Here is a 12966-nt window from a genome sequence, read left to right on the forward strand (position 1 = left end):
TGTGTCAGGCCAATGTGTTAACCTTTCTTCAGTTGATATAGTCCTCCGTTGGCTCCCGGAGACCTTCAGATTTCACCTGACTTGTAGTAGTTGAACTCCTTAGATAAACCTATTTAAGCCAAGCATGATCAACATGCATACCACCTATCTATCAATGACTCTATACCTGCGCTTTCCGTACCGTCAAATCCTCTACTTAGTCTGTGTGAAGGCTTCAACCAAGAAACAAAAGTAGTCTTCTCCATACAATTAGTGAGAGCTTCCCTTTTGAACATATAGTCGGCACAGTTGTAAAGAAGCAAGCTCAGTTGTAGCTCAGAAACCCCCTTCAAAGCCGGGCGTTAGAGATCTGGTCCCCAAGTTATCGCTAATGGAAGTTCTTCTTGGCCTGGTCATGCATTGTCAGCCTCCGATCTTCAACAGTCCACGGCGCAGAGAACTTACCTCCTTGAGATTCTCGGTGTTGGTCTTCTTGCCCTTCTCGAAAGTTGCGCCCAACTGCCCCAGCGCGGCCTTGTCCTTCTTGGAGTCACCGGTCAAACCCCCCACGGTTTTCTTGGCACCCTTCTGCGCATTCTCAACCTTGCCGAGACCCTTGGTCAAGGCAGGGTCCTTGTTCCCAGCAAGCTTTTGGTTGCCCTTGCGGTCCTTGATCGCTGCGTCCAGAGCGTCGTTGATCTTGCCTTCTTTCTTCTTGACTTGCTTGTCGTTGCCCTTCGCGGCTTCATCTTGCGCCTGTTTAGTGGCCTTTATCTCCTTGTCTCCATGCTTGAGGTTGCTTTCGATGCCCTTTACAAGCTTGGTCTTGGTGGACGAGGACTTCTCCTTGGCAGCTGGCAAAGCGACGGTGAGGGTAATGAGGAAGAGAAGAAAAGCGAATGTGAAGCGCATTTTGACTAGTTTGGGGAGTGTGAATGTAGTATAAGAGGAGTCTTTGAATTAGATACCAATGGTAAAAGTGTCAAAACCGGTTTGATCGAATGATAAAGATGGAAAGAGTAGAAGAGTGATGAGGAGTTTGATGAGTGACAATTCCAAAAGCCAGATGAGGGAGTGTCCCCCCTCTATATTTATACTTGGAGTTGTTGGCACAAATGTGTCCTGTCGAAATGTATGTTGTAAGAAGATGATCTCAGACCGAGCCTGCCTGATGCAGCTTTCGGCTTGAGTCGTCGACGGGACAGCATCTCGGACAGCGCGGATTCCATCAGTATCGCAGTTGGATGCATCTTACTTCCGTGTCTCTGGATGGCCCCAGTACGGCCATATCCGAAAAAAAGAGACACCTGGTCGTGTCAGGCAAGCTAGGATATCGGTCGACGATTTGCTAAACCTTGACATCACCAGCCAGGTGGTGACTTGCACGACAGGCTATGCCGCTCCCGGGAATATGGTCTTTCGATGGGAGCACCCAGTCAATCATTGCAGATCACCACCGCCTGCATCATCAGATGGAAAGTCCAGTCGGAAAATAAACTTCGTTTGATGGTAGAGCAAGCGGTTTTGGGATGAAACCAGGGGCCGCAGGTGGGTTAGCCAGGCACAGTCACACTGGGAATAAAGTGCCGAACGCCTGCTTCATGTCTGATTCGTTAAGCTGGAACCTTCCGGATGCTACCGGTGAGTATTTCAGGTCTGAGCTTGTATGCATGTCGACACAGTCATCGCTCTTGGATATTTGGATAGAGGAGAATCTGGAGAAACGTCTTGTTGCGTTGAATGCGACATGGGGTCTTCTCGCAAATAACTGTAGTATGGTGAAGCCTGCAACATTGAGCTAAAGGCCATAGTACAATTAGAAGCTGGTTGCCAAGTTGCTTCTTGAGCAACCCTGAATATTGGCCGTAAACTCCAGCACCCTGTCTTCATGGAAGATGTACCTGAGACCAGGATTGACTTGAGCCTCATGATCTGGAGAACCCCATACTTGGCTCAAAAGCTTATATCTCTTGGGATTTGCACGACGCGTCTCATCTTTCGACATGGGTGTCGGTATGCTTGAGATGAACAACACATGTACTTTCTCGAAGCACAAGAACCTTGAATGACGCAAGATTCTACCGAATATAAACTTTAGCCGGCGACTTGTGCAGGGTGGGTGGGAGTCAGTCTTATTGCAGGATGGGATTGACACACGGAGTAGCCCGTGGTTGCTTTCAAGCTTTGCGAGAGTTGTCTCATCCGAGTTGACGGGAGAGAACAGCACTGGCATCCCAGCCAACAGCCCCGTATCATGAGAACATCGAATCCCACCTGTCGGATGCCCAACTGGGTTCCGATAGGAAAGTTGGAGACGGCCAGTGAATCGGCAATGGGCCAACCAGATGAGGCGGATCCATCTCCGTCGGTCCAGCAGCCATATTACGGCCGTCGTCACCAGCTGCTGCCATCAGAAGCTTACTTTTACACATCGCCACCAGAATTGCAGCACTTTTTTCCTATTCGTATGCTCATTCGAGTGGCCTCTGTGAGACAAATCACCACTACCAACAGTGGGTGTGTATAGTAGTCATCCATCGCCACTCATAGCTGTGAATTTTCGTTTATAAGTCCGCGATCGTAGTCATAGTGGGAGTTTTTCTGCCTGGGCATTTCTTATGGTGGAGAAAAGCCAAGCGCTCCGGTTTTGTTTGAAGGTGTAGGAATAAAATGAATCCCCAGCTCGGTTTTCGTGACCCGACAGTCACTTTCCTGTTTCAGGTTTCAACAATGTTTACATTGTCTTTTTCGGTGGGGAATTCCCAACAGGCTCCTAAAGCACAAGCAGATTCACAAAGAAGCAGATTCAACCGCCTTCAACAACCATCAGTTTTATCTGTGTCTGGTAATAATTTTGAATCTTCAACCAAAGGTTAGGTCGTCAGAATGATTCCTACGGATAACATACCGTATGTAGAGATGGCGTGGACTACACTTTCCGAAGACTGCATGCGACTGCGTGGTTGTTGTTTTTTCCTGTTCTCGTGCGGGAATTCAAATCTCCGTACGTCTATACATCGTAGACTCCTTCCCAAATCGGCCAAATGCATCAGAAATGTCACAAACGTGTCTGGGGCTCAAGTCATTTCCCCGTCGGCAGGTTCCTTTCCCAGGCTCTGGGTCCCTGACTCGGCTTGAGCCGCCCTGTGGCTTAGATCGTATTCGCCGTTTCAGTCCGCAAACCCGAGAGCTTCGTAAAAACCTAAAAGTCGCACTCGGGTCTTTCAATAATCGCGTTGTTGCCGTCGTTTCGTCCTTCCATGAAGGCGTAATGTAATGTTGACTCGTCACTCTCGGAAACAGTATCAACAACAATCAGTTGTGTAAGCCGATTGCACTCCGGCGAGGGCGTGATGCTGGAGGAACTTTGCCGCATCAACGGATTGGACTCAAATGCGAAAAGATTTATTGCCCGTTGTTGAGTCATTGCCTGTGGTCTGTCTCCGCTTACACAGCTACAAGTTCCGGGCTCTCTCACCTCCGTAGGAAGATCATTTTATACCACCGGAAAGCATGGCTCGGCCGAGTCTCGAGTTTATGGTGTTTCCTTGCAAGTAACCGACATAATCTCGGGAAACTCCGTCTTTCGTCTACCCCAATCAGACATAATATCTTTCGGCCTTTTGAGCCCTCAGTGGGACAGCTGCATCCACGGAACCGAAAGCCAGGCGTCCAACATCCCCAGTGTGATCAACGTCCCCAATGCAAACACGAATATCCCTAATCCTCCGCACCTGATCACTTGCGTCTTCCATGGATCGGTATTTTCCAGGTGGTATATGGACATAGGGGCTGTCCCTGAAAAAGAACGTTGAGTAATCCAGCACATCGGGCCCGCGTCTCAGACAACCAAGGATGGCGGCGAAGATGCCCGTGACGAGCATAGTTACAGATGCCACGAAAAGCACCGATAGCCAGGCGCCGTTCACCCGCATCACTAACAGGTCTGGAGTTCTTGTTCCGGTGGCGTTCTGGGTGACGATTCTGTACGTGCCGTCGTCGAACTCGTCGTGAAAGTTGAAGGCGCCGGTGACGTTACGCGAGGCCACCGACGCAAGCCAGAACGTGTTGAGAAGCTGCGAGAACCTCTGGGAGAAGACAACGTCTCCGATGGAGGACATGTCGGTCCCGTCCCAGGAGCTGATGCCAGCCGCGGAAAAAGGCGCGGACGGCTCCGTGAAATAGGTCTCGATCGCTGAGGCGAACGGCTTGATTTGGCGCTCTTGAAGATCATAAAGCGAGAGGCCGGATGAGACAAACGTTTCGAAGTATGCGAAGAACACGCCGGCTGGACCACGATATGGAGAACCCTCGGCCGCGGCTTGGTGTAGAACAGTCCGTACAGTCGCGTTTTCCGACTTTGGGATCCGTCGAATCCGGCCGGGCGCGCAGACGGACCCGTAACATCCAACGTCAACCTCTGCGTAGACCTGGCTGAGAATACAGGTGGCGTTGGTGGTTTTCGCCCTGGACCACGATGTGAAGATCAAGCGAAAAGGTTCGGTAGCCCAAGATAAGGGAAAGACCGGGTATCGGAGGGCGAGATTGCGATTGTTGTGGTAAATCGAGCTATTGCGATATTGTTCCCACTCGTTGAACTTCATGAGTGTATGCTGAGTGGAACAATTAGCACTCATATAGGAAGTCTCCATCTTGAACGAGTAGTTTGAGCCCGGAGAGAACCCATCAAGTGAAGTGGCAGGAAGGCCGATGAGCGATGACCAGATGGGGCTGGTGTTGGGCCCCGTGTTCACTTCGTACCAGCCGTCGAGGTCGGATGTCTGGCTTGATTGCTGGTAGTGCTCTACCATCGGGATCTTGATATTGCCGAAAAGATCCTGGGCCTTTGTTTTGGCGTCCATCGGGCTCGACAATGCGGCTGCGAACGCCGCCTGAATGGAAGGCATGACTTCGTAACCAGCCGAAGTGCTTGCGCCTGTGTGTCGAAACGGGGATATGAACTCCAAGTATTCGAATGGCCATGACTCTGTCGCCGTCGACGGGACGGTATCCATGACGCGCAAGGCAGCTTGGCCACCGAGAGGCGACGAAGCCCAGAGGACAATCAAGAGTGGTGTAATGAGGTTGACGGCCTGAAGCGACAGCGGGGCAGTGACCGCGCTGAAGACGTTTCGGCACTTCAAGAGGTACTCCAGGCTTAGGATCGTGATCCCCTTCTCGAGCCTCCAGGCGGCTGTCGCTTTCAGGAGGTTGGTGGCGATGGCGGAAAAGGCAATCGGAAACAAGGTCGGGCTATACTTGGCGGCCATATGCAGCGCGGGAATTGGGCTCTGGTTGACGGGGACGCCGTTGTTGCACAACACCATGAATCCGTAAGTCAAGAAGCATACCGCTGGAACTGTCAATGAGATATCCAGCACGAACTGCAGGATGGCGTCGGCGGAGCCTAGCCGCTTGGGGAGACGTGCGCCTTCGTCTTTGAGCAGAGTTGTTGTTTGTCGAGAGGGATCCTCCTTAATCAGGCGATCTGATACACCGTCTTGAGGCGGATCCCGTGTCTTTACTGAAGAATAGTCCATGGCCTTGACTAGGGGAGGTGGTCAGCTGTGAAACTTAGAGCGATGCCCCCGTATGTAGATCTGCCGTGTTTGTCGAGGGTTCGCCTCGTGTAAGAATAGAGGGGGAAACACATACTGGGAAATTTCATCTGAAGAAGAAAGAGGCTGGTTTTGAAAATGGTGGGCGAAGGGAATGATCAAGATGTGGAATGCCTTGCCCAACAGCTTCGAGGCAGATTGTCACCCATTCCCACGCCTGCAACGCCTTGGCTGCATCGGATAAGCCCCCTTCTGGAAGGCTTGCATGCGGCACAGATGCATCGGTGGCTGCCATTGGTGGTTATGATTGTGAACTGCTAAAAATACCACCATGTTGTGTTGGCTCTCCGTGATCGTTGTCAAAAACCCGTCATACGCAAGTCAGGCAGCGCAGCGCCAACAAGTGCACCTTAAGCCCTGAACTGCCGCCGTTCGTCAGAAATAAAGAGCGATCAAAAGATAGATTGGACCAATTACTGCTCCAGTGCATGTGTCCCTAACCAACTGTTTCTGGTTCACCTTCACACTCTCTTCGGGTGGAAGTGACATTGATGACACAATCAAGTACTTTACTATGCAATTCTCTCAAAACGTGTACTGGGACATATGGGTGCCAACTACACTCATTCTTCTTGTTCGTAGTTCTGAGTCTAAACGTCTTAAGATTGGGCAGTGTAGCGTCTCGGGGAAGACGCGAGTGCTCACACATTTTCTTTGAGTGATGCACCTGGATTAGCTAGGTCCTATGAATCTGACTTTACCCCCTCATTTCTTTCGTTTCGAACCACTTCTTTGCTACAGAATCTATTCTTCCCCGAGAAAGTCTTGCCCCTTCCGCAGCGTATTAACACTCACGTTCTGACACCACCAGGGCGAGAAACTAGGCATGGCGAAAAGAAAATATTCATCAGAGGAAATTAGGATTAGGGTATTAGCAGGTAAGCTATGTGTTTAGTTGTACAGCCAAGGATATGTTCCCCCTTCTATGCCGCCAAAATCGGCATGAGACATCCATCCCATGCTAGTGTCCAGAGCTCGTTCAGCACCAGCCTGTCCCAGGTCCACGTATCCGTAATCGAAATCAACAGTAGGCTGCTGACTGTTCCACGAGTCGAAGTATCCGTCCAGTTCTTTCAAGGGAGAAAAGTTGACGTCCAAAAAGTTGGAGAGTGCATGCGAGTTGTCCACCTTGCCGTCGTTATCAAGAGCGACGTTGATGATGTCTTCTTCTAGCCTGCGCTGTCCACCGATAGGCTTTGCGGTTTCTGGCATGTTTGACGACTTCCATTTCTCGGTCAGCCCTTCGAGCTCCAGAGCTGCCATCTGGGCCACAGGGTATGATTTTCCAATCTCCGACAGGGCTTCTAGCGAGCTTTGGAGCAGGGTGTTGTGGCTTTCGAGCCTGGTCGAGCGGAGGTTGACGAGGTGGATGCTTCCGGCAATGAAGATGAAGTGGACGGCGGACGGCGGCAGCTGCCGGATGTTGTAAGAGCGCTTGTAGTTGCTCAACAACTTTGTGATATTTGCAGCGGCTGTGGCGCAGGTTGTTGATGATTGAGAGGGCTCGACGTTGTTGTTCCTGGAGTCGTTGGAGTCTCGTGGGAACCGTAAGAATGGGCGATGGAGGAGAATGAGAGCAAAGTAAAAATGCATGCTGAGTCATTCGTTAGCTCTACGATCACTCAACTCGACACGGCCGTCATGGTCGACAGTTGAACCGTCATACAGCGGCATGGTCGCGGTGGAGGCTACTCACTGCAAGACGAACACCTGGGGTTGTGTTGAGTTATTGACATTTCGGTCGCAAGACCACGTCAGGGCGTCGGGTAGATCTTGACGCCATTTCCAAAGCTCCCTGTGCAACTGGGAGGCTTTGGATCTCAGCCCGCCGGCGATAGACTGACTCCTTTGCCGGTGTATGCCAACCAGTACTTTGGAACATAACACAGAGAGAGTTGAAGTGGCATGAAGCAGAGCTGGGGACAAATCGGACTTGTCCTGTGCGAAATACTCCAGCGGGCGATCAGGTACAGCAACAGTGATATCCCACTCCATGAAGGAGTTTGGCCTTCCACAATACGCGCTGAAAAGGCTAATTGACGTTAGAGACCGTCATCTTCGCCCACATTGAGAGTCCGAGAGACCCTATAAAGAACTTACTTGTCCTCGATGTGGCAGCCCCAAAAGACTCTACGCCTGAGCTCGGCCATCTCCGATGTCATCTGACCAGACGCCACGGCCTTGGTTTGGTCGAGATGAAGCCCCAGCTTGCTGGCCATCCTGAATGCAATCCCTGAAGCAATACACATCAGTCACAGAGTACACTGGCAACCAGCAGGGCATCATACCGCTGTACATCCACCCTAGAGAGTTGTCCTTCATGGAACCATAACGACAGCCGAGAACCAATGCGGCCTGGACGGTCGTGATCTTGGGGTGGTCCAATTCCAGGTCCAACAATGCGCGCGCCCGCTTCGCGAAACCCTCGCCAGCGACGCCGTCCGGCGAAGCAGAGTATCGCGTGACCCCTCTGTCGAGGCTGATCATGGACGCGAGCGCAAGTAGAGCGTACAACAGGCATGGGGAGTAAAAGTCGCGATCGCCGTGGCCGTCACTCTCATCCCATATCTGTCTGTGGCGGAGGAACAGGTCACGGTCGACAACCAGCAGATAAGACGATTGCCATTGCCAGAAAAGGTCTAGCAGGTAGGTCACAATGGGCTCGGGTTCGGGAAACGTCTCGAGGGCCATTCGCGACCGCAAGCTCGCCTCCTTTTCCGAGTGACAAACCCCCGGTTTCATGTTTGTCGCGTTCCCTGCGCCTTCGGAGTAAGGGAACAGACTTGCCGAGCCCAAGAACTGGTCGAAATCGTGCATGCTGCTTGGGGAGGCCGTCTCGTCCAAGGCCGCGGGAAAGTCGTCGGAAATCATGTCGAAGTCTGGTCTGCTCGGGGCCGAGAAGGACGAGGAACGAAGCGAGTTGGGCGTCAGACCGTCAACCTTTGGCCTGTTCTGGCCCGAAAACGAAACGGAACGAAGCGAGACTGTCGTGGGTTCGTCGTGTGTTGTCGATGTCCAGCACTGTTGTTCTTCCGGGGGCGATATCGAAATCGTCGTCATGTGCGCGTTCGGACTTGACGAGCTTACGGGACTCGGAAACGCGCGTATCCTGGACCTCTGGAAGTCGTCAAAGGCTTGCTGTGCCTGCTCCAGCACGCAGTCGGCGTCGATGTTGTCCTTGGACGGCGCGGGGACTTTGCCGTCGGCCTTGGCAACCGTCTTCACAAACTCCTCGAGTGCTTGCATCCGCCTCTGCAGGACCTTGGTCTCGTTGGGCTGGCGTTGGCTGCGCTTGTCCTCGCCGTAGCGGACCTCGCACTTTTCGTTCTTGTTGCGGCATGCCGTGCATGACTGCTCTGGTCGGTCTCCTGCGCTGAGGATTTGCGAAATGTCGCATCTCCTCTTGTCTTTTTTGCAGCGGACGCATGCGAAGCTCGCGCGGCTTGCGTGTCGGTCTCGGGTCATGGCGGTTTAGTAGGTACCTTGCGTCAATAGGTCACTTCTCGATTGCAAATTTCGAGATAAATAGCTATTGAAGTGATCGGACTTGTATGTGTGTGTGTGTGTCTGTCTGCCTGTGAATGGGTTTATGGGTGCGTTGTGTGGCAGAGGGTGGGAGCGTTGAAGCGAGAGACTAGAAGAAATGCAGTACACCCACGAACTCTGTTCGTTGGTCACGATCTCTGCTATTATAAGATCAGAAACCAGGGGTGCAAGAAAGTTCCGGCATTACCCTTCTAGGACTAGGGAGCTTCGTCCCTGCGCATCGTACAATACACACCCCTAGGTGAGAACAAGATGATGGGAATTGTGGCCCTCGCCTCCCGCCGATTCGGGGGTGCATAACGTCAGCCAATTGTCATAAGACACCAGCAATCGAGATGCACGCGGTTCGTGGCTGGTTGACACACTCGCCATTGCGCTTTTCTCGTGATGGGGCGCGGGACGAAGGCCGGACAACATGCGCCGGGCAGCCCGGGAACAAGCAGCAAGGAGGCAATGCTAGTCGAGAAGACCCCTAAGTACCACGTTGCAAGACTTAGATACCGTTAAATCCGTCAAGACCCCGGCCGGAACTTGGTCGCAACGAATGAACTCGAATTGTGTAACGGGACTATCAGTCGGGCATGATCGTGAGGATTCCATTTGTTCTACCGGGATAGATCTGAGTTGCGAGTCAGTACAGCTCAACTCCTAGAGACAACAGACAGACACCTACCTGCAAGCACTCACACTATTGCAGCCGCGGAACCACGTCCGGTCAACGGGGAGCCTCAAGACGCCACAACCTTGCCCCCGCGAACCCCCCCAGACTTCCCGCATATTGGACCCCCCTTAAACTCAAAAAGGATCTTCCCAACCAACCCGCCACTCTCCGGGGGGCGTCTGTGCCTCGCCCTCGGTTTACCCTTTCGGGCAATCCGGCGCATGCGATTTCCCCAGGACCCTCACCGACCCCCCTTAAGTCTCATCCAACTGGAAACATCCGCGACGTTGAGAACGGGACGAGTCTCCAGTTCTTTTCGAATCTCGCAGAGTCTGGACCTCTGGGGATCCGAGTCGCATGACCAAAAGGAGGAACGGCCAAGACAAAGCAGTTGGGAGTTTTGGGTCTCAAGGTTCTTTCTTGCTCGGGCTGCAAAAGGCCCAGAAACACTCGTCCACTCTGGAGGGGTACAGCTCCACAGAACCAGAACACATGTTCTCCTTCGCCCCCAGCGGAGGGAAACCGTGGGGAGTGCGTAATAACTAATACGAAAGCTGCGGAAAATGTGGCAAGCCTACACGCAACCCTCTCGGAAGAAGGCCCCCCCCTTGGGACGAGCCGAAGCCGATGCCAACACTGCGGAGACGTGGGAAGTCCATTTCCGCAGTCCGGGGGAGAGGTGGGTTTTCTCACCCGTTTCCACCTTTTCAAGAAGTTCCAGCCGCCGAGCTGTGCCCATCTGCGTTCAGACCCCAGTCTCTTGCTGGCCTGGTGACTGAGCAGTTCTGGCCATGCTTCGATGAGGGGCAGTGCGGCAATTCGCCGAGCTTCCGAAGCCATCATGCTGGTGTCATCCGTGTTGGCCAGCACAGATTCTCCAAGATGGCCGTGTGTGGCTTCGGTATACGATTTTCGGACACTTGTCTTGGGGGATTGTCTTCTGGTGTGTTCTCACTTGATTGTCGCATTGCCCGGCCCGTGTGGGTTCGTATGTTCCACTTTTCCCCCGCTCTCTGCAGGCTTTGTTTTTTGCTGGATGACATGTTTGTGATTCTAAAGATGTCTTGATTAACAGTTCGGTGGCAGACAATGTGAAGGTGAAGTATATTTTTCTCAACGCTACCAGCATCCTCTGAAAGATAGCGAGAAGAAGCAATGGCATCTGGGCACTAGTAGCAGAGAGACGTAGCATACAATGCATCTATCTAGGTCATTGTCGTACCCTGCAATAATGTCTCCGCACACAAGGAGACTGAGCTTAGCCTCAGATTGACGAATACCAAGAACTTTGGCAAACACTTACAGCAGTCTGCTTGTATCTTGTGGCAACAGCTACGATGACATTGGCGATGAGTTTTGCCACGGTGTCGTTGGGTATATTTATCAGTTCGCCAAAAGAAAGCTAGGTTATTTAGCAAAGACGTCGGCTTCGGACTAGGACTGGACTTTTGGTATAAGACACCTATCGGTTGGCTTTATATCTCTACTAGCAGCGTTATGGGGACCGATTCCTCTACGATAGGTGAGAACTAGGGAGTAGGAAGTGGTAAGCTGTCTTTCCACCACTGAAACTCTGAACTTGGTCTAATCAGAACCCCAGAAGAAGGTTTGCTGGCATTTGCGCCGAACTTAAATGTGAAGAGACTTACAGGATTATTTTTGATAGACGACTAATTGCAGAAAGCTTCTGTCACAAGTATAAAGTTGTTATACACTGCATGAAAATTAAGCTAACAAGATCAAGCAATTGTACATTCACAAACAAGCAACCTCTGAAATAAAACACTATAGAAGCCCTTGGTGAATCCTAAGCTTGCTGGGACAGGATGTGCTACGTTTTCTCTCCTACACTGTAACCTATTATTGAATCCCGGCGATTGCTTACAACAAGGTCTGGCAGACGCCACAAAAGTTCTCTACTCACCTTTCAACCTGCTGAAAGGGTTTGATCGGGCAGCAGACATGCACTTTCCAGGTCGCAGAAGTCTCGGCAAGAAACCGATCGACATACAATTTAACAGGATAATGTGTGCAGATACTTCGGCATGCCCACAGCCCGGTGTCATTATTTTCAGAGACACTCTATGGATACACGCGTATGGCGGATCCAAGATCATAACTCATGATGAGCCAACGGCTCTCGGCTGAAACCTTACAATCTGCTCGGGGGAACGCATCGGCACATGGATCAAGGTAAGGCGGACGATGCTCAACATGCTTGGAGGGCGGGTAGCTCTAGAGCGTTTTCTCTATGTATCTTGAACCAGCTTTGTCGAAGAAGGTACAAAAGAAGCCCAATGCAGTCCTCAAATCCAGATGTCCAGCTCAGCAGCCAACACTGATCGAGTTTGTGCCGCCACCTCCGCAACTCGGTTCCTTTGACTTGCTCTTACCGCCCGATCCGACATTGCCCACGCTACCCCCGGTCCCGGACTCTGGCTTCTTGGACTTCCCTTTCCCTCCACTGCCACTATTCCTTGCTCCTCCTCCTCCTCCTCCACCACCTCTTCCTCCGCCTTCGAACATCTTTTCCCGCTTCTTGATCTGGTTAAGGTCGTTGACCGGTGCCTCGGCGATGTCATCGTTAAGGATGTTGATCGCATCGGCGGGGGCGGTCTTGTCGATAGGCGCTGCGAGAACGCCCACGACGAGGGCGGACGTAAAGAAAAGGACTGAGATCTTCATCCTGCGTGTTGGTGATTGAGGTGGTACCGGGAGCTTTTCAAAGGTCTTTTGATGGTTTAAAAGAGTGTGATTGCCGAAATGCTTGGGATTGTTGTTGAAGTTTTGTAGGCTTTTATCAGTGTCAAATTGAAGAGTTGAGTGGTTTGATGTATCTCTTCCTTTCTTTACGACAATATGATGCGCATTTATAAATTTCAGGTCTAGACGCAGAGGTTTGGTAACTTGTCCGTTTGTGCCCATCTCTCATCAACAACTGAGACATGACTCCAAGAATTGAACTCTTCTGTCAGTTCTCATACAATCCCAAGAGTCATGTTCTCGCCGGCGTCGCGCGGCCGTTGTGCTTGAGCAGCCCGCAGAAACCAAATGGCGATGTATCGACAGATGCCTAGAAAGGTGGTGTATCCGACGGTGCCCAACGGACGCTGTTTCACATGTCCCTTTTTACTTGAAGTCATGTATCTGCATCTGGGCTCT

The 12966-nt window shown here is 51.8% G+C and overlaps 4 protein-coding genes across 4 annotated transcripts; all 4 read right to left on the minus strand.

Moving 5' to 3' along the window:
* Positions 1-81: 81 nt before the first annotated feature.
* On the minus strand, positions 82-1007 carry CDEST_10421 (uncharacterized protein). The gene is made up of 2 exons (XM_062926579.1): positions 445-1007; positions 82-388 (listed from the first exon to the last, which is right to left on the minus strand). Exons 1-2 carry the CDS (start codon positions 889-891, stop codon positions 368-370), a joined length of 468 nt encoding a protein of 155 aa, XP_062782630.1. The 5' UTR covers positions 892-1007; the 3' UTR covers positions 82-367.
* Positions 1008-3578: 2571 nt separating this feature from the next.
* CDEST_10422 (uncharacterized protein) lies at positions 3579-5519 on the minus strand (the record flags this gene model as incomplete). The annotated part of the gene is made up of 1 exon (XM_062926580.1): positions 3579-5519. One exon carries the CDS (start codon positions 5517-5519, stop codon positions 3579-3581), a length of 1941 nt encoding a protein of 646 aa, XP_062782631.1.
* Positions 5520-6488: 969 nt separating this feature from the next.
* Positions 6489-9062, minus strand: CDEST_10423 (uncharacterized protein; the record flags this gene model as incomplete). Its single annotated transcript, XM_062926581.1, has 4 exons — positions 6489-7191; positions 7294-7629; positions 7698-7830; positions 7886-9062. 4 exons carry the CDS (start codon positions 9060-9062, stop codon positions 6489-6491), a joined length of 2349 nt encoding a protein of 782 aa, XP_062782632.1.
* A 3067-nt stretch (positions 9063-12129) lies between these two features.
* On the minus strand, positions 12130-12489 carry CDEST_10424 (uncharacterized protein; the record flags this gene model as incomplete). Its single annotated transcript, XM_062926582.1, has 1 exon — positions 12130-12489. One exon carries the CDS (start codon positions 12487-12489, stop codon positions 12130-12132), a length of 360 nt encoding a protein of 119 aa, XP_062782633.1.
* Between the last annotated feature and the right edge of the window lie 477 nt (positions 12490-12966).

Source organism: Colletotrichum destructivum, chromosome 6 (genome assembly GCF_034447905.1).
Source record: "Colletotrichum destructivum chromosome 6, complete sequence".
NCBI classification, from domain to species: Eukaryota; Fungi; Ascomycota; class Sordariomycetes; order Glomerellales; family Glomerellaceae; genus Colletotrichum; species Colletotrichum destructivum.

Excerpts from the sequence above, each read along its gene's own strand:
- CDEST_10421 (XM_062926579.1), bottom strand. The coding sequence starts at position 891 with ATGCGCTTCACATTCGCTTTTCTTCTCTTCCTCATTACCCTCACCGTC. Across the intron at positions 389-444 it reads ACACCGAGAATCTCAAGGAG|GCCAAGAAGAACTTCCATTA; the intron begins GTAAGTTCTCTG and ends ATGCATGACCAG.